This window comes from Phyllobates terribilis, unplaced genomic scaffold, assembly GCF_046119375.1.
Source record: "Phyllobates terribilis strain yellow unplaced genomic scaffold, ASM4611937v1 Scaffold_1__5_contigs__length_1240528914, whole genome shotgun sequence".
Taxonomy (NCBI): Eukaryota; Metazoa; Chordata; class Amphibia; order Anura; family Dendrobatidae; genus Phyllobates; species Phyllobates terribilis.
In genome coordinates, this window is record NW_027362761.1 from 443172821 (window position 1) to 443196314 (window position 23494).

The 23494-nt window shown below is 46.6% G+C and overlaps 1 protein-coding gene across 2 annotated transcripts in view; it reads left to right on the forward strand.

Moving 5' to 3' along the window:
* The window catches only part of ST8SIA4 (ST8 alpha-N-acetyl-neuraminide alpha-2,8-sialyltransferase 4), a 223883-nt gene that overhangs the window by 73878 nt on the left and 126511 nt on the right, over nt 1-23494 (forward strand). For both annotated transcript variants that reach the window (XM_073677973.1, XM_073677965.1), the window contains one exon: nt 22351-22608. In XM_073677973.1, the coding sequence (XP_073534074.1) occupies nt 22351-22608 (258 nt within the window). The remainder of the gene's footprint in view (nt 1-22350; nt 22609-23494) is intronic.

The following is a 23494-nucleotide window of genomic DNA, read 5'->3' on the forward strand; positions in this document are numbered from 1 at the left end:
CAAATATTTGAACAGCCACGGCCACAGGAAGTCGACGCTGGCAATTTGTCACAAGAGGTGGACGATGACGAGACACAATTGCCAGGAAGTGAGGAGGAGGATCGTGGTGCACAAGTGGAAGAGGAGGAGGTAGTGGATGATCTAGTAACTGACCCAATGTGGCAGGAGGACATGCAGCACACAGGGTGAGGGAGGCAGAGTACCCCAACAGACAGGAAGAAGCAGTGTGGTGGCTGCACACAGAAGGCAGGCAACAGTTCCCCGTAACACCAACACGAGGGACGTTGCCAGTACAATCTGTAGGTCTTCCAGAGTCTGGAATTTTTTTAAAGACTCTGCTGATAACCCCAAAAAGGCCATTTGCACCACCTGCCATGCCAGCATTAGCAGGGGTGACAAAACTACCAGCCTGACCACCAATAGCATGATCAGGCACATGGCAGCTAAGCACCCGACTTTGTGGGGCGAATCCCAGGGTCCACGACCAGTGTCAGCGGGTGTCACCACTGCTTCTTCCGTTGTTGTGAGTGCAATAGAACCCCCTCTTATGTGTGCAAGGAAATTCCCTATCCATACTGCATGCAAAGATGTCCCCTCCTCTCAGTCTTCACTTGTTATGGCAGTTTCTCAAGAAACAGCATCAACATCCACGTCCACGTCCCACCGCAGCGTTCAATTGTCCATATCCCAGACCTTTGAACGAAAGCGGAAATTCGCAGCTAATGCCCCACAGGCCACAGTCCTAAATTCGCACATTTCACGACTGCTTGCGTTGGAAATGCTGCCTTTTAGGCTGGTGGAGACGGAATCCTTCTGCAACCTTATGGCGGTGGCCGTCCCTCGGTACTTGGTCCCCAGCCGACACTATTTTGCCCGGTGTGCCATCCCCGCACTACACAAGCACGTGTCCCAAAACATCTGCCGTGCCCTCAACAACGCAGTTACTGGGAGAATCCACATGACAACGGACACGTGGACAAGTGCTTGTGGCCAAGGACGGTACATCTCCCTGACGGCACACTGGGTAAACATAGTGGAAGCCGGGACCCAGTTGGACCTTGGGACGGAACAAATCCTCCCCACACCGAGGATTGCGGGTATTATGTCAGTCAGAGTTGCCCCCACAGTGTACAGCTCCTGCGCATCATCCTCCTCCTCCTCCTCCTCATGTTCAGCCTCCATCTCAGATATCACCACATCAGTTACAAGCTGGAAGCACTGCAGTACGGCCTCTGCCAAGCGGCAACAGGCTGTGCTGAAACTCATAAGCTTAGGTGAGAAACCTCACACTGCTTGTGATTTGTGGACCGCTGTGAAAGAGCAGGCAGATCTGTGGCTGACACCGCTGAACCTACATCCAGGCATGGTCGTGTGTGACAATGGCCGTAATCTGGTGGCGGCCCTGAGGCGAGGCGAGATCACACACGTACCATGCCTGGCTCGTGTGCTTAACCTCGTGGTTCAGCGGTTTCTTAAATCGTACCCCGAGTTGCCAGATCTGCTCGTGAAAGTACGCCGCCTGTCAGCTCATTTTCGCAAGTCGGCTACAGCTTCCGCCGCCCTTGCAGTGTTGCAGCAGCGTTTGCAGCTTCCGTCACACCGACTGGTGTGTGATGTCCCCACACGTTGGAACTCTACCCTCCACATGTTGCAATGGATTTGCGAGCAGAAGAGAGCAGTTGTGGAGTACCAGCTGCAACAAGGCCGTCGATATTCAGGTCAGACTCCACACATAAGACCTCAGGAGTGGACCTGGATGTCTGACATATGTACCATCTTGACAAACTTTGAGGAGTCCACGAAGATTGTGAGTGGCGATGACGCCATCATTAGCGTCAGCATTCAACTTGTCTGTCTTTTGCAAGGCTCTCTGCAGAGAATTAAAGAGGAGGCATTGCAGCCAGAGTATGATGAGATTTGTCAAAAAGCCGTAGCGGTCGATTACACACAGCCCAGCCTCATCTCATCCTAACGTGCATTGGGGGACAATGAGGGAGAGGAGGAGGAGGAAGAACAGAAGCTTGTATCATGCGCTGTAGACGGCAGTACCTGTACAACTGTCATACCGTCGGTTCAGCATGGGTGGCCTGAGGACGGGGGGGGAGGAGGAGGAGGAGGAGAGCATGATCAGTCGTCATCTTGGTGAGTACACGAAAGTCTTGCCCATTACCAGTCTGGCACGCATGGCTGACTTTATGTTTCGCTGCCTTAACCGTGACCCTCGCGTCGTCAAAATGTTGGGTGACAGTCATTACTGGTTGGTGACACTTATAGACCCCCGCTACAAGGAGAACTTTCACTCTCTTAATCCTGAGGTGGAGAGGTCTACAAAAATGGGGCAGTAACAGAAGGCCCTTGCTGCTGAACTGTTAAAAAATTTCTCATCTGAACACGCTAGCGGCAGAGATCACAGTTCGTTGCCCAACCAAGGCGTACATGCGAGAGAGACGCAACTCCAACCAAGCAGAGGCAGGGGAACACTGTCAACGTTCTGGGACAGTTTTCTCATACCCTCCCTTCGGACAGACCCTGAGGCGCGGGGTACTCTCACAAGGAGTGGAAAGTCTCAAAATATGGTGAGGGAGTACCTTGCCGACAGTACCAGTGTCCTCCGTGATTCCTCTGTGCCTTTTAATTATTGGGTATCCAAGCTGGACACTTGGAATGAACTCGCTCTGTACGCCTTGGAGGTCCTGGCCTGCCCTGCCGCTAGCGTGTTATCGGAGCGTGTTTTTAGTGCCACTGGGGGAATTATAACTGATAAGCGCACTCGCCTGTCAAAAGACAATGCTGACAAGCTGACCCTTATCAAAATGAACAAGGGCTGGATTGGGCCAGACTTCTCATCACCACCAAATGACAGCAGAGTAACATGAAGTCAAATCCACTGTGTTATTTCGGGAGGTGTATTCACATGCACCGCTTCACACCCACACATGGGTATACGCTTCCTCATTTCGGCTGTTTTATGTTCTTCTCCTTATCCTCAGCCTCCACCACCACTATTCCACCAGGGTGACCGTGGTCCGTGTTGCCATAATTGAAAGTTCCTCCGTCCTTATTTTTGTCAGCTTTTGCTTGGAAGGCATAAGCAAAGACTGTGGGACACCCACTCCCCAATAATCTGAATAATATTTTTAAGATGCTGTACTGTATGGCTCTTGTAAGGGGCATTAAACCGTCTTGTTAAGCTACTGTGACCTCCACCACTTTTCCAAGGGGCATTAAAACCGTCTTGTTAAGCTACTGGGACTTCCACGTCTCTTCAAAGTGGCATTAAAATCGTCTTCTTAAGCCACTCTGAACTTCACAGGTCTTCCAAGGGGCATTGAAATGTTGTTTTTAATTACCTCTAACCTCCACGACTCTTCCAACGGGCATTGCATTTCCTCCTAATTTTAGTCAGCTTTTGCTTTTCAATGCAAAGGCGAAAACTAAGGGAGACCCACTCCCCAATAATGGGTAGAAGGTTTTTAGTACGCTGTAATCCACGTCTGTTTCAAGGGGCATTGCAGTTCCTCATAATTTTTGGAAAGCCTTCCATTCACTGCTTAGGCCAACAGTGTACAGGAGACCCAGTTGCTATAAATGGAAAAAACGGTTTAGTTAAGGCCCTCTGACCTCCATGTCATTTCCAAGGGGCATTGGAGTGCCTTCGAAATTTTTGGTAGGCATTGCAGTCACTGTATGCCCTATAACTGTGTAGCCGAACCGCTCCTTTTGTTACAGAAACATATCCTACCAGACATATGTGGTTGACTGGCCTGATATTGATGTGAATGGTCCCTGTTCCTTCTGCTCTTTCTCCTTTGCCACCACCTCATCCATCATTTATCACCTGAAGCTTTGTTTTAACGGGAGTCATAGAACTGGGATAGTAGCAGGAAAACATCCAGCAATCCTCGGAGGAGGTAGGATATGCGCCAAAATGCTGACCACCTCAGGCCTAGCCGCTACTACATACATGCGCTTGCATTCCAAGAAAACAAAGCAGATGATAACTTCTATCATCGTCATCATGCTCCTCACCTTGGCACTCTCAACTCCCTTGATGGAGAAGCCAGGGCCCACCGGAGGAGTCTGGTTCTTTGGTGGGCTCGTCCAATGCTGCCCTAAAGCAGGCCAGGCTAAGGAAAGTGTGTGGGGGGGAAGTTGACAGGAGAAATAGGGGCGGCTGGGGACCGTTTATGGACACCCGGCTGCCCCCAGGTGGCTGGGACCGTGTGTGGACACCCAGCTGCGGGGCGGCTGGGGACCGAGAATGGACACCCGGCCGCCCCCTGGCGGCTGGGGACCGAGTGTGGACACCCGGCCGCCGGGCGGCTGGGGACTGAGTATGGATACCAGGCCGCCAACGCAGCCTTGATGTGGTGGCCAGATTCCGCATCCACATGCCTAAAAGGCCCAATTTCAAGTGCAAGCAAGCAGTATGGTATTGCTGCCTGGGGGTGGGTGGGTGGCAGGCTGCATACTTGCGCTTGCATTGCAAGGAATGGGAGAGGTACAATTGAACACTGCCCTGGGACAAGGACTTGCACGGGGATAGTTGCAAGTCTGCAACGACAGGTGTAGGGTGGGAGGCATCTTCGCATATACCATGAACAGGGATTTGGCATGCACACACTACAGCGGAATAGACTGTCCTTCCCACTAAATGCACAGGTAATATTTTGGTATGCGCGCTTAATCTTATGTATAAGGCACACCGGGACAAATAGGGGCGGCTGGGGTCTGAGTATGGATACCTCGCTGCCAAAGCAGCCATGAGGTAGTGGCCAGCTTCGGCCTCCTCCAAACTAAAAGGCCCCATTTCAAGTGAAAGCTAGCAGTATAGTATTGCAGCCTGCTGGTAGGCTGCATATTTGTGCTTGCATTGCAAGGAATGGGGAGGTACAATTGAACACTGCCCTGGGACAAGGACTTGCACGGGGATAGTTGCAAGTCTGCATCTTCTGATGCGGCAAGGATGACTTCTGATGGGCACACTTTTAGGCAGTGACCTGGGTGTCATAGATGCTTCCAGGGGTCTTCCCCATGCTGTTCCCATGTCTTTTCAGCACTGTATGCATGTGTCACACAGCACATGGCCAGATAAGGTTGTAAAATGTTGAAATGACATTTCCCGGTGAATCCATTTGTCACGGTAGAAAGCAATACAAAAGTGCAAAAACGCATAAAAAATGCTACTTGTGAACATAGCCCGAGGTGTGGAGGAGTATTTTTGTTTTTGGTTATTTATTTTACCTTATACACAAGTCTTTACCCTGGAAAGGAACTTCCTTAACATACTGTATTTCACAGGAAAGCAGTTTCAGTTTAGTTTTTGAACTTTTTATTGTGAGCTCTAAAAAGTGGCTTAATACCTCTGACCACGTTGTTGACAGCAGTGACTTGGGGGTCAGAAATGCTTCCTGGAGCGATCCCCATGCTGTCCCCATGTCATTTCAGCACTGTCACTATCGTTTTGTGCACTTGTTAGGCGTTTAAAAGACTGCCAGGGGTGTCGCCGCAAAAATGCTCGGGTCTCCCACAGACTAACATTGGGCTCGTTGCTCGGGTCGAGCACCCGAGTTTCACGGCGAGCTCGGCTCGAGCACCCGAGCATTTTAGTGCTCGCTTAACACTATTCTTTACATGTAATCGCTGTCTTCTAGATCAAAGAGTTGGTCTGTACTGTATGTGTGTGTGTGTGTGTGTGTGTGTGTGTGTGTGTGTGTGTGTGTGTGTGTGTGTGTGTGTGTATGTATATGTATATATATATATATATATATATATATATATATATATATATATGTAGCACCCTGAGGATCCGGCTGCTACAGGGGTATTGCACCTCAACCCAGAGGTGTGATATTCCACTCCCGGGTAAGGATGGAGTGTGGACCTGAGCTCGGTAGGCTGCATGCACTACACACATCCCATTTCCGAGGAGCAGACCAACGGTACTCCCACTTAGAAATGTGCAGGTACGACCGAGTCTGTTCCTGGCTGGAGTGGGAGGGGGGTGGTACATCCCAGTAGTGTAGGGGCAGATAGGGGGAGCAGCCTGGGTAAAGATAGGAGCTCATTGGGTGCTGGTCACCTGAGCTCACACATAGAGGGAGTATTTAAGGTGGGCACCATCTAAGATCAGGGTCAGTCTGTCAGAGTCAGTAAGAAGCAGAGGTCCAGATGAGCCTGCAGAGAGAGAGTGGAGCAGAGAAGGAAAGACCCAGAGGGGGAAAAAGAAAGGACTCTGAGAACCCAAATTCAATCCCCGGGTGAAGAGTCGGCAATAGGGTACCGGATCCCAAACTGGTGGGGGCAAAAGCACACCCTAGCCAGAGACCGGAGGCCGTGGGCAGCGTCTGCCACGGCCACCCACCACATCCACCCCGAAGGCAAACCACGTGGAGGGTCAGGGAACCCAAGGCCAAGGGTCTCCCAACAGAAGGCCCGAGGGAGCTGGACCTAGGTGGATCACTAGTGGGGACGGCCAGAGGAAAGGACAGAAGGAGAGCTCAGGGTCACGCTCCGGACTTGTTTGGGGGTTTGCTGAATCCAGGACCTGGTGGACGCAGCACGGCTCGGGTGGTCACTTGAAGCTGGAGTGACCGGAACATCAGCAGTGAGTAAATACCCTAAACTGCACAACCCGACTCTGTCTTCACTTAACATCTACGCTGCACCACCACAACCCCCATCCTCTGCACCTGACCCCCTGAGGCTATACCCCACCCGTTGGGGGTTATACTACCAAAAGCTGCACCAACACCATCAGCCTCAGCGGACCCTGCTGCAGCGGCGGCCATAGTGACCGCAATACAACGGGTGGCGTAGTCGACAATAAAGAACTTAATAACATCTGTAGGACTGCCACATACAACTGAGTTTGACACCCTGGGCACGGACCGGGTCACAGCCACTCGGCGACTACAACTCCCATCTGATCCGGCTCCGGGTATTCCCCCTAAAGAATATGGCCCAGGGGGTGCGTCAACTTTGGCGTAGTCGGCAGGATTACGTGCCCACAACAACCGGGTACTGCGTGCCTGAAGAAAAGAACAAGTTTACCTCAAAAAGAAGTCTCCCGCCGGTTCCGGAGGGTCCCCGCCATCGGACTCCATCACAGATCGATTCCTGCCGGTTGTCCGCCATTAACAGCTTTTTCCCGCCATCTGCAGAGTTTCCCGCCACTGGGAGACGATTCCCGCCATTTCCAAAGGTTTCCCGCCTTGGAAGAGCGGACGCCATTATGGGCGTGCCAGAGGATGGCAAGAGGCCGCCTCCCATCGTGGGCCAGGACCGAAAATGGCGCCAAAAGTGGAAACCGCCCCCACCAACAGAGACTGTGATGCTAGAGGTGTCTGTCAGCGTGAAAGAACTGCCCCTGGAGCTGACAATCACCAAGTGGCCCCGGGACCGCCCTCGAAGTGGGAGGACTGAGAGCAAGAGAACAAAGATGGGTGCCGCCTGGAGCAGTCTGGAGAGAGCGCACCCGGAGGCAAGAAGCCTGGAGAAGAGTATCGGAGGAGCTTACCCGGAGATGGCGAGAAAGCAGAGCAGCACCGGCCCGTTGGCCAGGAGCCTGCTAGAAACAGAGGAGGGAGAGCAGAGCAGCACCGGCCCGCTGGCCAGGAGCCTGCTGGAAACAGTGGAAGGAGAGCAGAGCAGCACCGACCCGTTGGTCAGGAGCCTGCTGGAAGCAACGACCCCACTAGGCCTAGTGGAGGTCCTAGCACAGCTCCCCCGAGACCGGGAGTGTGCACAGACCGCTCTGGAGGGCCTCGCAAGGAGGATGGCCCGGGTGCAGCGAGAGACGTTGGCGGAGTGGAGCCGTGAGATGGCCCAGCAGACAAGAACTCGTCAGCGGAGCACGCCACCCGAGACGAGGAGACAGACCGCCTCTGAGGATGGCGCGGGAGGACTGAAGGCCGGAGACGGCGCCGAGAAGGGAGCCGAACGAAAGGAGGCAGGTAAAGGGGACGTCTCTACCCCAAGCCGGGAAACCGCGTACCTGCCCCAGCTCCCCGTCGCAGAGCCCGAAGTACCCCCTGCCGTGCCCGTAACCGCAACGTCACCGCCACAGACTAGGCCTCAACCGGAAGCCGCAGCCGCGACCCCTGTGACGTCACACGCCTCGACCCCGAGCGTGACCAAGCAGGAAGTACCACCAGCCTGGTCGCAAGGCCTAGTACCCCCGGGCGCCGCAATACCAACAGCGCCCCCTACCTCCGCGGAGCCACCGGCCTGGTCGCAGAGCCAAGTAGCCCAGGGCGCCGCCGTCCTTACGGTGCCCTTCACCTTCCAGATACCCCAGGCCTGGCCGCAAGGCCCGGGCAATCCGGGCGCTAACACCACCGCGCCCATAAGACCAAGAGTGCCGCATCTGGGAGAGGACCTGTTTACCCAACACACGTGCCCGGATGGGCAGCCTTTCATCTGGCCCCAGGAATATCATGAACTGGAACGGCAGAGGAAGGCTGGGGCCATGTGTGCACCCCTGATCCCGGCTCCAAAGCCCGTAAAGAGGATCTCGCCCCCGCTAGAAGAGGCCCAATTTGAGTGGGACCCCACCGGAGAAGATCTCATGGGGTTCACTCAGGAGAATCGGGCAGCTGCAGCGGAGCGTGCTGAGTGCTGCCGCCAACAACTCGAGGTCTTTGAGAGGGAGCGGAGAGAGAGGCGGGTCCGGGAACAGCAAGCTCAAATAAGGAGCGCGGAGCAGAAGAGCCGGGCCAGGAGAGACCCCCGTGCAGCGCATAGTCCCCGCACCACCGGGACTGTGATCAAGTTTAACATGCAGCATGGGTGGGGCTTCATCCGAGACCACCGCACCCCAGGCGACGTCTTCGTAACCAGGAGAGACGTTGAATCCCACCTACCGGAGGGACACAGAGGTCGTGACCTTTACATCGGGGACGAGGTCACCTTTACCCGGCACAAGTGTGCCAAAGGACCCTACGCCCTCCATGTGCATCGCCTGACGGAGGAAGAGCTGCGGTGTGAGGAGGAAGAACAAGAGGACCCGGACGGGTCTGAAGCTAAAGGTAACCACAAAGAAAGAGCAGGAGGACGTCGTCGTTAAGTACGGCAGAGTAGAGGCTGTACATAGTTACCCGTTGGAGTACCAAAGAAACTGTTGCTGATAATATAGTCCCCGTTGGGACCAGCATGTGTGAACTGTTTACCCGTTTATCCCTTAAATCCCACTGACCGAGGACTGAGAGCGGTCATTCCTCCCTTATACCTGGCCGAGGACTGAGAGCGGCCATATCCCCTGTATATAGTTGCCCGTCCTAAAGCGCTCCCTACTGGTTTTACAGGAAAGCCACGAGTTTTTCAAGAAAAGACTGTCGCACTTTACCCGGTCACACGTTGCACAGTGACCGGAGGAGGAGCAGAGGTGACGAGAATGTTATTTATATGAAAAGTTTTCTGATATATATATGATATTTTATATGTTTTTACTATGTTGTTTATATGAAAAAAATTTGTATGTTTTGTGGTGTTTTGTTCTTACAGCCCGAGGACGTGCTGTGATTTACCAGGGGGGAATGTAGCACCCTGAGGATTCGGCTGCTACAGGGGTATTGCACCTCAACCCAGAGGTGTGATATTCCACTCCCGGGTAAGGATGGAGTGTGGACCTGAGCTCGGTAGGCTGCATGCACTACACACATCCCATTTCCGAGGAGCAGACCAACGGTACTCCCACTTAGAAATGTGCAGGTACGACCGAGTCTGTTCCTGGCTGGAGTGGGATGGGGGTGGTACATCCCAGTAGTGTAGGGGCAGATAGGGGGAGCAGCCTGGGTAAAGATAGGAGCTCATTGGGTGCTGGTCACCTGAGCTCACACATAGAGGGAGTATTTAAGGTGGGCACCATCTAAGATCAGGGTCAGTCTGTCAGAGTCAGTAAGAAGCAGAGGTCCAGATGAGCCTGCAGAAAGAGAGTGGAGCAGAGAAGGAAAGACCCAGAGGGGGAAAAAGAAAGGACTCTGAGAACCCAAATTCAATCCCCGGGTGAAGAGTCGGCAATAGGGTACCGGATCCCAAACTGGTGGGGGCAAAAGCACACCCTAGCCAGAGACCGGAGGCCGTGGGCAGCGTCTGCCACGGCCACCCACCACATCCACCCCGAAGGCAAACCACGTGGAGGGTCAGGGAACCCAAGGCCAAGGGTCTCCCAACAGAAGGCCCGAGGGAGCTGGACCTAGGTGGATCACTAGTGGGGACGGCCAGAGGAAAGGACAGAAGGAGAGCTCAGGGTCACGCTCCGGACTTGTTTGGGGGTTTGCTGAATCCAGGACCTGGTGGACGCAGCACGGCTCGGGTGGTCACTTGAAGCTGGAGTGACCGGAACATCAGCAGTGAGTAAATACCCTAAACTGCACAACCCGACTCTGTCTTCACTTAACATCTACGCTGCACCACCACAACCCCCATCCTCTGCACCTGACCCCCTGAGGCTATACCCCACCCGTTGGGGGTTATACTACCAAAAGCTGCACCAACACCATCAGCCTCAGCGGACCCTGCTGCAGCGGCGGCCATAGTGACCGCAATACAACGGGTGGCGTAGTCGACAATAAAGAACTTAATAACATCTGTAGGACTGCCACATACAACTGAGTTTGACACCCTGGGCACGGACCGGGTCACAGCCACTCGGCGACTACAACTCCCATCTGATCCGGCTCCGGGTATTCCCCCTAAAGAATATGGCCCAGGGGGTGCGTCATATATATATGTGTATATATACACACACACACACACACACACACACACACACACACTATATATATATAATCTTGAAAACTGCAGCAAGCAATGTGTGAACTAAGCTTAATAATGGTAACAGTAGTGTAAAACTTATAATATCGTACAGCATTTTATTCTTAAATCACTTGCAGCTAATATTATAAGGAATTTCTTCCATTGCTGTCTCTCCATGGGCAGCATATGCATGTACTGTTGCTTCCAGCACTCATAAATGTTATCTGACAGTTCCCATAGCAGCATGCTTGGTAGAAAATATGTGGAAAGATGGGTATACAGATAAATCTGCAACAATCTGCAGCATGCCTATGTTATACCAGTTTAGTGCAGATTTCCCCCTTTGCAATTATAAAGGATGAAATTCGTCACAAAATCTAAATATAACGCATGCAAATATTATAATGAATTCACCATAGATTGGCAGTAAATTTGTGCTGTGCTTTTTTTCGACTGTTGACTTATCCTGTCGATAATGTATATGGGGGCTTCCTGATTCTCCCCTGACAAATGATGTCCGGGAGAGAATTATCTGACCTGTCTGATTTCCAACGTAATCTGGCAGATGCTGTCTCAAAGGGAGCTCAGGAAATCTCAGCCAAGCCATGCGTTCCTGTACATCGTAAAATTGGGCTAGATAGCTGTTGGCTTACAGCTCGCCATGCACATTAGATAGCTGTCAGCCATCTGCAGATAGCGGCTATCTCTCCCCAACACTCGGGAATCCAATGAAAGCTGCTGTCTAAATCAGCTTGTCTCTGCACCAAACAAAAGGATCAAGCAATTAAATTTCAACCGCCAATCCATATGCCCCCTACATAAAGTATCAGGGACCATATACGCATTAGATCAGGGCTGGAGAACCTCAGGTCCGAGGGCCATTTATAGCTCTCGATAACCTTTTCTCCGGCCCCCGGGCAGATTCCCAGGGACAGCAGTGCTTGGGCTGGCAGCTATGTTTGACAACCACCAGCCCTTTATTTTCTTCTTGGTTATGTTAGCACGTTCACACAGCATTCAACACTGAATGCTTAGGAACATGCGTGAACGATTATATCCTCACACCAGTTCCACCGTCAGGACGTATGTTGTGGGAGAAGTTTGTACGGCCTCTGAAGGATGATATAAATATCCAAATGGTCCTTGGCAGAAAAAAGGTTCCTCACCCTTGCATTAGATGGTCTAACAGTCCTTCTAAAAATTACCGGTTTGGCCAACTTTTTATAAAATTTTGTGTGGATTATTTAAAGTGCCCACAAACTTTAGGTAGTTGTAAACTAAACTTTCATTTTGGCAACAGCTATTCTCTCTCCCAACTCCCCCCAAACACACAAATGTTCAGCTAGCTGGAGCAGCTGGGGTTTAAAGAGATCCTGTCAGCACAATTTTGTAAGGTAAGGACATGGCTGTAATGGGGCTGTAATACAGATTCAATTGATACTATTGGTTAAGAAATCTACTTTTTGGTTCTTTTTTAATCACTATTTGAAGTTTTCTGCTAATCATATTTCGGTGCACAGGGGCCGGACTGTACATGGGGTATTCTCCTCCCTGTCTGCGATCCCCTGGTACCTCTGCCTGCCTCTGGTCTTTGAATGAGAGGTCATTGCTTTTTCAGTGACCTGTCTCCTCTATTTGCAATCTCCTCTTTAAGGAGGCAGGTGAAGGGCCTGTATAATCACAGGCAGGAGGGAGAAGACACAGTGCACAGTCCGGCCCCTGTGCACCGAAATCTAAGTAGAACAAAACTTCAAATGGTGATAAAGGAAGAACAACAAAGCGCATTTCTTCACCAAGGGTGTCAATTTAATCTGTATTCCAGTGACATTACAGCCGAGGCTTTACATTATAAGATTGTTTTGACAGGTTCTTTTTAATGAGTAGGTTATTGTTCTTATACTATACTGTAGCATTCCCATCCCCCAGCTTGCGTGTGTGTGTTTTTTCTTAATTCCGGCACAACCACTTGAAATATTGTAACGTAGAGCGAGGCCAGAGCATGGCAGTTTTGTCTTCTCATTAGAATCTCCATCAAGTCGCATTCTATTAATAAGTTCCATCTAGAAGAGCAACATTTATAGCTTTATATGCAATGTGTTGTCTCTCAGCAGCAAACAGAATCTGATGGAGCTAATGAGTAAAAAGTAACAGCAAGTGATTCCATTATATCGCTTATTAACACATAATGGATCATGTTTACTTGCCACCAGCAGCTATTACTCTGTTTGCTAGTCTGTTTCTGCAAGTTATATTTTTGGGATTTTGGTAATTAATATTGGCACTTTTTATTAGTTACATTTAGACGAAGTGGCAACACAAAATATAATTAAAGCAGTAATGTGTAATAACTTGATAATGACAGTACTTCTGCTATTAAAGAAGTACATTCAATTTTTACCAGGAGGAGTGAAAAAAACAAATTCCTACATACGGTAAATCCTGTAAAACACAATTCTATTTTACTTCTGTCTTCAAAGTTTAATATTTATTGTCAAGATATTTGGCCAATAAATGACCAGTTTCTAATATTTAAGAAAAGTATGTTTAGCTGAAAAGTAGATTAATAACACATTTATCAGTATTGAATTTCACTTAATTTTCTATATCCTTTTACAGCTCTGTCATTCCAGTCTCAGGCACTGTTCACACGGCATTTATGCAGTGCATGTACTATATGACTCTGCTGGGGGATTCGTCTAAATCAAATGGGCCCGTTCCCCCACAGAGCCACAGAGTGCAATAATACAAACAGAATTGCAATGGACTCAGATTATTGTATTGTTTTTTTTTTTTTCCATCTATGTGAATCTTTTCAGATGTGCACAAAAACATAGATGACATTCATGTGCCATCTGAAAAGGCAGGTGCCATCCCAAAAAAAGCACAAACAGTGCATTTCAAATCCATTTTTGTAATTCCCCTCTCTGGCTACATTGGGGATTTTGTCTGAGTCCTATTTTCAGGAGTTCAGATGAAACCATTACTAGAATCATAGACTCTACAATGTATTTTTTCAACAAAAAGGTCTCACATAGCTGTTACTAGTTTTATCTTTCAAAAAAACTTTGGTAGCTTCCACACTTCTTTTAAGGCTAAGTGCCCACGATGCAGAAATGCTGCATATTTTTCCGCTTCTCCCTGGCAGGAAAAACGCATGCGGATTTTACATGCCTTTTTCCTGCCAGGTAGAATAGTTTGTCAAGCGTTTTTCACATGCATTTCCGCATGCGGGTTATCAAGCGCTTTTCCAGGCGATAGCATCACTTGGAAAGTGCTTGACAACTAGTTCACACTATATAAATCCATGCAACCGGCATGGATTTATATAGTGTGACCAAGTAATAGTTAAAAAAAAAGAATAAAAATGGTAAAAAATAAAGATTATACTTACCTTCCGATGGACCCCGGTATTTTCTCCGCTCTGTCTGGTCTGTTGTATGGGTCGTGGTGGTGTGAAAGGACCTGCAATGACGTCATTGAGTCATGTGACAGGTCACATGACTAAATGACGTCATGGCATTTCCTCACACCACCGCGACCCATACAACAGACCGGACGCATCGCTGAGGAAACCAGGGGCCATCAGAAGGTAAGTATAATCTTTATTTTTTATTTTAAATTCTTTTTTTAACAGGTTCTATGGTACCCGAGTCTGGAGGAGAGTCTCCTCTTCTCCAGACCCGGGTACCATCCGCACATAGAATCGCATAATATCCGTGTGTGCAAATGTGCTGACACGTATATTAAGTGTTTCAATGCAAGGCAATGGCGGCAATTACGCTGCGTGTCCGCAAAATTAATGGAGATGCTGCATCTTTTTCCGCAATGATAATGAAATTTCCGCAACATGTGCACAACACATGCGGATTATCATTGGGGACCATTGGGCACGTATTACCAAGCGTTTTTTTAAGCGTTTTCGCATTCGTTGGGAAAGCGCGCTCTGGATGCTGAGCTGTGATGCGTGGTGAAACCCCACCCACAGCCCATCAATCAGGGGGAGCACGTCACTGGGTCACGCCCGGATGCAGCAGGAACTTGACGTGATATCAGCGGATGCCAGAGTTGGCTGCAGTCGGGGTCACGTGATGCCTGTGAGCGACCAGCGATAGCGCTGCTCACAGGCAAGACTCACAACAGAAGGTAGTTACCAAAAAACATATTTCCACCATTTAAATACATTGGGGCATTCTCCATAGTAGTGGACAACCTCTTTAATCATGTGATGTCATAGACCTAATGGAAAAGAGAAGAATTAGTTGGGTAGAAAGGCAAAAATGAACAATTGTAAGTACACAGTGCTATATAATATGATGACTGCACGACAGTATATTAAGAGGATAAAAACTTTGATCAGAGTGCTTTTTTAAGGTAGAGTATGTTTACTCTTTTGCTTATACAGCAGAATTGTTACTTTGTAATGTTTGTCCTGGACTATCAAATGTACATGCGAATCAGATGCCTCCAATAAATGCAGTACAGCAACAACTATCATTGGTGTCCCAATTTAAAAAGAAAACATATATACTTTTTACTGTATACCATTGTGGGAAATGAGGTACAACAAAAGTGAGATGTGCTTACCCGGCAGTAATTTAAAGTTCTCGGGCTGATACAATGAGTAAGAACTGTTAAAGTTTGAAACGCGTAGGTTTTCAACTCTGGCTCTTATCTGTGTATGGATATTTATCATTATGAAATAAAAAAGTTACCATTTTAAATAAACACTGGATTGTGTGACGGACATTTTCCAATTTCAGTGTGGTACATATCATCACTATTCCATACATTTGTTGTATGTGGTCTGCTGGTGTACACCAGATAGATGGATGGCAAAAGGAGACTCTTTTGGCCGCCTTTGGGCTATTATGATTTCATGAACACTATTTGTTGGGAACTCTAAAGAAATATATTTGAAAAAATATTTTTAAAATCTTAGAGATATAGAGAAATGAAGACTTCCATCAGCACTATAAGGCCTGGTGGACTATCAGATACACAGAACTTTAAAGTGGTTATTCCACAAACAACTTTAACTATGGTAACTTGGTTAGATTATAAAAAAAAATCTATGTTTTGAATTCGAATAATTTAAGAACAAATGCTGTTGTCTAGATTGATATTACATTTGTGACACCTTCTGCTATGCCAGTAAAAATTTAATACAATTGGCTTCGTCTTACCAGCGTCCAGCACCAGATCTTTATTAAAAATAAAACATAAGTAGTAACCCTTGAGTTTTGCCACTGGCACTATATTAGACTCATACTGTCCTTTCAGAAACCGTTTATAGAAGTCTCTCATCAGAAGCAGAATTACAATGACAGGTAATAACGCTATACAATACTGATTAAATTGGATCCACCAATCACAATAGTTGATGTCACAGCTGACCCTACCCCATCTTCGGGGGCGGACATATCATTTGTGCACAGGGGCCCAAAAGGTAAGGAGGTCCATTTATACCCCAAAGCAGGTGCAATTTTTCATTTTTAGGAGCTCTTGGACTGCAAAGGGCCCATATATTGTTCTTGCACAGGGGCCCTTTTTTGTCTCTGTCCGACAGTTCCCATCTCCCTTTACAAAGACCATTGCATGCTCTTTAGATGCCTCAATACAGATAGGATCAGTATGTTCATTGTGGTTAATGTACATGTGGATTTCCTAAAACAAGAAGTTAGAGAGTAAAAAAGTCCCAGTAGCCTGCAAGATTTTTAATTATTTTTAATAAAGATTGTGGTATGGAAAATAAAAACATTCCCAAATTTAAAAAAATCTACATTTAACACAAAAGCCTGATTTTTAAATAATAAATCATATTTTGATGATGGCTTCACTTTTAAAGCCATTCTCATCTAGGGTTATTGCTGGAGACAGGTTGGGGGAAGCATGGATTTGACCTTGACTCAGTTATCTCACTAATAGTTTAACGTAGTGTGATTTAATATTATTACTAGTGATGAGTGAGCATGCTCGTTACTCGAGATTTACGAGCATGCTCGGGTGTTTTCCGAGCATCTTCGGCGTGCTCAAATGTTATGTTTGAGTCACTCCGTGTGAATGATTTGCGACTGTTTGACAGCTTTAATATACGTGAGAAATGCCTGTTTGTTAGGCATTCCTCACATGTATTAAAGCTGTCAAACAGCCGCAAATCATGCCCACGGAGTGACTCAAACATAACATTTGAGCATGCCTCAAATACTCGGCGAGCACCGAAAGGGTTAACAGAACACGCTCGCTCATCACGAATTATCACATTTAGGGGCTCTAATTTTTTTCCAGTAGCATTGTGTTCTTCAGGGTCTTATTATGCTTGGGATTTTAATGAAATATTTACTTGACCTTTTCCACCTAAACATCTTGAGTGGAGATGGGTGGTCCAGCATCCAGGACAGTGGCACTCGGCGGCTAGACGGGAGGCCCGCGAATCTCTTTCTTTTGGTGTCCCCTGCGTGGCATTTGTTTTGTCAGTGCTGGCACAACGTCATCTATGCATCACGTCACACAGATGACGCTGTGCCGGGGACACCAGAAGGTAAGAGATTTGCAGTTCTACAGTCTAGCTGCCATGTACCACTGACCTGGATGCTGGATCGCAATCCTGTGAACCAATCCGCTCATCAGTAATCATGAGTTGTGTTCATTTCCTAGGATTATGAGTTGACCAAAGCACCCTATCACCGCAGGAGACACTAAATAGACCAGCTACCTCTGATCAGTGATCCCAACATCATTGAGTGTGTGCCAGATTACTTAGGCTTATTTCCTGCTTCTCACAATCTAAACCTTCAGCTATCATAAGAAGCATGGAAAAATATCCAGAAATTCTGCTAACAAATCACTGTAAAATGCTAAAAGCAGGCAGCACAAAAGGAATGAAAGCTGTAATAACGGCAAAGGGCAAACACACGGAATATTGAAAATTCTGATATTATATTTAGCTACGGAGGCTTTTATGTATTTTAATAATACAGAACCTGCAGAATTAAAATATACTCCAAACACCACTTTACTGTTATTACAATCTCTAGGCTTTAAGCAAGGCTTTTCACACCTTTTTCAGGATAACTTCTGACCACTGGCATCTCCTATAACAGGCTTAAACAGAAACTCACTAGAGTAAGGCGAATCCAAATACATTTGGCCCATCTTGGGCTCTCCATATGCCGCAAAGTGAAATCTATGTGTCTCATAAACTAGCGAGATTTTTGCTATACTTTGCTCCAATTCATGGTGTAAATGTTACGAAATCTGTTGGGCATTCGTTACACTCACCCATGACCAGGGGCCTGTATATACATTATTGATGCCTGTGTGAACTATTTTATGCTTTAAAAAAAGTCTCCTGCATATGACATGAGACTACGGCACTGAGCGCTAATGATTCCACGGTTCTCTGTGCTGAAAGCGCCAGGGATCTGCAGGGAGACTTAGTGATGGAGTAGAAGAGGCAGCAGGGCTTTGTAGTTGGGAATGAAAGGAGAAAAGTACTCCCTGTGTCAATCCTTCAAAGAGGGATCAAGTCACATAAAGCTGCCTGCAAGGATCATGTTAAGGGAGGACCCACAGCAATACCAGGTCAGATCTTGCTTACATTGCCCACTTGGATATTTCATAGTTTTGTAGCAGACGGCCAGGGCATTTAAGCCCTGTCCCTAGACCCACTTACATCTGGGGACCTAATTTGCATAAGCTCCACCCTTTTCAGAACAACCTATTTCCCCAGCATTACTGTATACTTACTACCAATGGGATAGCTGATAAGTACACCCCTGTACTCCTCTACCCCGTTGCTGGTGAATGCATGTCCACTGGGGAGAATTATGCACTAATATTGCATTGTGCTAATGCTATGTGGTCATAAATAAATCTATATTTATATGAAGTGGTGTCCATAGATGTATACATTGCAACAAAGTGAGACAACGTCTGGATCATCGTTTTTCCAATCAGCCACATCAATAGTATACTCTATCACTGCAAATTATGCCTTTAACAAAACCTCTTCATGGGTGAGGAAATCATCAGATTCTGGAAGACCATTGAGATGCGTTTTGATCCCATAAACAGGACAATTATTACTTATAGTCACATCATGTGAAAAATTGCTCCATTTGATTTAGGTTATTTTGCATTTTACAAATGAGAAATTCAGCCATTTTCCAGATAAAATTATGCAAACAGCTTTATTCCTAAATAGATTAAAAATAGGCAATCCAGGTAGGTAGTCCAAAATTGTAAGAATAAAGCCTATGCGTTTCAGACTAAAACTTAGTCCTTACTCATGGATCAAAGACTAAGTTTTAGTCTGAAACGCGTAGGACACTAGTCATCTATGCATCACATTTGCAGGCCTTCTCAGGATGCATGGTTTTAGAAGAAAACACTTACAAATTATTATCTCGTTGGTATAATACAACTAAGTGAAATATGCTGCGGATTGTGAGAGGTGGCTACATAATAATCACATTTAGTGGTGAGAGAAAGTTAGAGATTTCACTTAGTTGTAATATCCATTTATTGCCACCATAAATACATTGTTCTATGTAGTTATTTGTTTGTTACACGCTCTTTCCCCTTTACCAAAAAGGTATGTTTTGGGATCTGCAAAGGGGGTTGGGGACTTATGTACAGACTGCTGTAAACAAGACATTAAAGATGGTGGCCTTAGTTTATATTTGGAAAACCTGGTGGCAGGTTGCCTTTAAAAACTATGCCAGAATGGTGTTTTAACACTGATTTTAAAATGAGCATTTTATGAGTCCAACTAAATAGTGAAAGTGCTTGTGAGTCCAAGTGAATGCAGTCTCCACCTACCCAGCCTGACTGACAGCTGCAGCTTGTACTGAGCAGTGTAAGGTGGAAGCAGCAGGGAGGAGGAACCCTGATTAGCTGAATATCGGACACATTTGCTGAGATTAAATTTAAAGATGATGTTCGGCCCCGGCTGCAGTTTGTAAAAACATAACAAACCAAGCAGTACTCGCCTTCCCGGGTGAGTCACCACCATTGCTCCCATTGTCTATGATTGGCTGTGGGACTAACATCAGCGTGGCAGCATATCAGTGGGCTCCGCAGCTCTGCCCATGTAGACAGAATAACTTGTACAGAGTTTGCTGAGCTCACGGACTGGCTATCACACTGTTGGCGTAATGTCTGCACTGCGGTCGATGCCAGTCACCAGGAGCAGGGTGGGAGCCTTGTCGATGGACCCAGAGAAAGGAAATACAGTGCAGTTGGTTATGCTTTAATAAACTGCAGCAAGAGCAGAAACTGTCTGAAAGGGTACTACCCCTTAAAGGGAATCTGTCACCTGGTTTTTGCTATGTAATCTGAGAGCACCATGATGTAGTCCATGTCCTGGGTGTTCAGAAAATATAGGTGTCATTCTTGGCTGCTTCTCTTGTTCTCTACTGGTTCTATAACAATCTCAGGGATGGCATGCAACTGTTGCCAGCATGTTATGTCTGTACATTTACCAATATTGATTTTTTTTTTTTTCCAAAATAATACAAGTCTAAGGTTCATGTATCCGTGATATATACAATTTTTGATAGTATCTCGGTGTTACTCCGATTACTACTTTATAAACAGTCATGACCGAAAGTGTTGGCACCTTTGAAATTGTTTTAGAAAATGAAGGTAACATTGTCCTCACAAATCTTAAGGAATGCTAAAAATTTAGATTAGAAGATCATCAAATAGGTGTGTGTGAAAGCAATTGCTCCAGAACCTTGACATTAAAAATGTGTTGCCATGACAAACCGTCTACAAGTGTGCACCATGATTGCGGCTGCTGTTCTGACTTCATGGTGGAATCAAATAATCTCCATATAAACAGTCACATTTACAGGCTGCACGGTGGCTCAGTGGTTAGCATTGCAGCCTTGCAGCGCTGTGGTCCTGTGTTCAAATCCCACCCAGGACAACATCTGCAAGGAGTTTGTATGTTCTCCCTGTGTTTGCGTGGGTTTCCTCCAACTCCAAAGACATACTGATGGGGAATCTAGATTGTGAGCCCCAATGGGAACCATGCCGATAATATCTATAAGGCGCTATATAAATGAGTAAAATAATCCCTCAGGATCAAGCGATCTAAAGCCTAAAGCTTCTCATACACAGTACATACAGCGGGTACAGACAGTATTCAGACCCCTTTAAATGCTTCACTCTTTGTTTCATTGCAGCCATTTGGTAAATTCTAAAAAGTTCATTTTTTTTCTCATTAAAGTACACTCTGCACCCCATCTTAACTGAAAAAAAAACAGAAATGTAGAAATTTTTGCAAATTTATTAAAAAAGAAAAACTGAAATATCACATGGTCATAAGTATTCAGACCCTTTGTTCAGTATTGAGTAGAAGCACCCTTTTGAGCTAGTACAGCCATGAGTCTTCTTGGGAATGATGCAACAAGTTTTTCACACCTGGATTTGGGGATCCCCTGCCATTCTTCCTTGCAGATCCTCTCCAGTTCCGTCAGGTTGTATGGTGAACGTTGGTGGACAGCCATTTTCAGGTCTCTCCACAGATACTCAATTGGGTTTAGGTCAGGGCTCTGGCTGGGCCAGTCAAGAATGGTGGCAGAGTTGTTCTGAATCCACTCCTTTGTTATTTTAGCTGTGTGCTTAGGGTCATTGTCTTGTTGGAAGGTGAACCTTCGGCCAAGTCTGAGGTCCACAGCATTGTGGAAGAGGTTTTCATCCATGATATCTCTGTACTTGGCCGCATTGTACTTATTGCATCTCTGGAGCTCAGTCACAGTGATCTTGGGGTTCTTTACCTCTCTCACCAAGGCTCTTCTTCCACGATTGCTCAGTTTGGCTGGACGGCCAGGTCTAGGAAGAATTCTGGTGGTCCCAAACTGCTTCTATTTAAGGATTATGGAGGCCACTGTGCTCTTAGGAACCTTGAGTACTGCAGAAATTCTTTTGTAACCTTGGCCAGATCTGCGCCTTGCCACAATTCTGTCTCTGAGCTCCTTGGGCAGTTCCTTTTGAGCTCATGATTCTCATTTGGTCTGACATGCACTGTGAGCTGTGAGGTCTTATATAGATAGGTGTGTGCCTTTCCAAATCAAGTCCTATCAGTTTAATTAAACACAGCTGGTATTTTGAACCACATGAGTTCTTAATCATAGTCATAGTCCCATGTGGTTTGCGTCCGGAGAGCTTCTGAGTCCAAGCATTTTCAATCTCCGCCCACTGACAGCTGCAGCTTGTACTGAACAGATAAAGATCTCAGCAGCAGTGAGGAGGGAAACTGAGGAGGTGTGAATCAGGCTAAGTTGGGGAGATAGAGTTAGACTATGTATTCTTTTATGAATGTTTTCCCTCACATTGATTTTCAAAACAAATATGCTAGCCTCATCAGGTTTTAGAGATCTATTTACTATTGATACAGTTTGTATTGTGAAATCTGGTGACGGAGCCGCTGTAAGGGATTGCTAAGAATAAGATTTTCATATAGTTGAACTATAGGTGTCAGTGATGTGAGAGCATGACCAAGCTCCTGAATTCTGGATTCAGATTTGATGTATGCATGGGATGCTTTAGCAATGCTGATTTGTTTATTATATTCCTTTCTCACAGGAAAGATATTCTTCGATTTCTGGATGCTGAAAGAGATGTATCTGTAGTTAAAAGCAGCTTCAAGCCGGGAGATGTAATTCATTATGTTCTGGATAGACGCCGTACTCTAAATATTTCACAGAATCTGCACAGTCTTCTGCCTGAAGTATCACCGATGAAGAGCCGCCGGTTTCAGACTTGTGCAGTCGTGGGTAATTCCGGAATCCTTCTCAACAGTGGATGTGGCAACGAGATTGACAGCCATGACTTTGTAATAAGGTGAGCCGCTGTCTGTTTCTGGAGATTATCACTTCATATGTATCATAGGCATTTATCAGTCTCTGGTGCTTGACAAAGATATATCAAAGTCACAAAATGAAAAGAGCCCGGACCAGATGAAGTGATTGATTTAATGCTATTTTTCACCTTCAAAAGTGCAGCATTTTATGGCAGGTTTATTCTTCTTTGAAGTATTGTAATTATAGAAGTCTTAATAATAAAGGCACGTTCTTTGGAGTAAAAATTATTGCTAAAAATCCTGAAACTGGCTAAAAGTATTAAAAGAATATCCCTAATTTTCCTGCAAATCTCTCTTCTGGTGCTCACCCAGTTTTCTTAATTAGTTCCAACCAGTCTGTGCTTCTTGGTCTCGTCATTGTCTCCAAAAAAGGCCTGAAACACCAGATCTGCCAATCACTTGCCAGAGCAGTGACCTGCCTCAGACAGCTTTTCTAAATGGCCATTTCCAGTGTGTTCAAGACAGAACCAGAAGACATAGACCAAAAGGCCTCCCAATGAACAATGAGGAGGGACATACAGGGATTAGGAAGGGTGAGAATCAATGTGTGCGTGTGTGGATTTTTTTTTTTTAAAACCTGTCCAAGAATTTTTAGCAATTATTTTTATTCCATGGCAGTAGAACCCTCTAATCACTTTGTATGATATACTTATATTTCTACTGTCTGATTCATGAGTGAAATGGAAATGCCATATTAGAAAAGGCTTTCAAGAAGCTGATGCATCACAAGCTCCCAACTTCTTTATTGTTTCTCCAGCTCTAAGATAGTCCCACCGGTCTCAGCTCTGCGAAAAATGTACATGTAGACTGCAATTTGAGGGTACTTTCAATGCTCTTCCCTGTGTACGAAAGTCACTCGCTATTTCA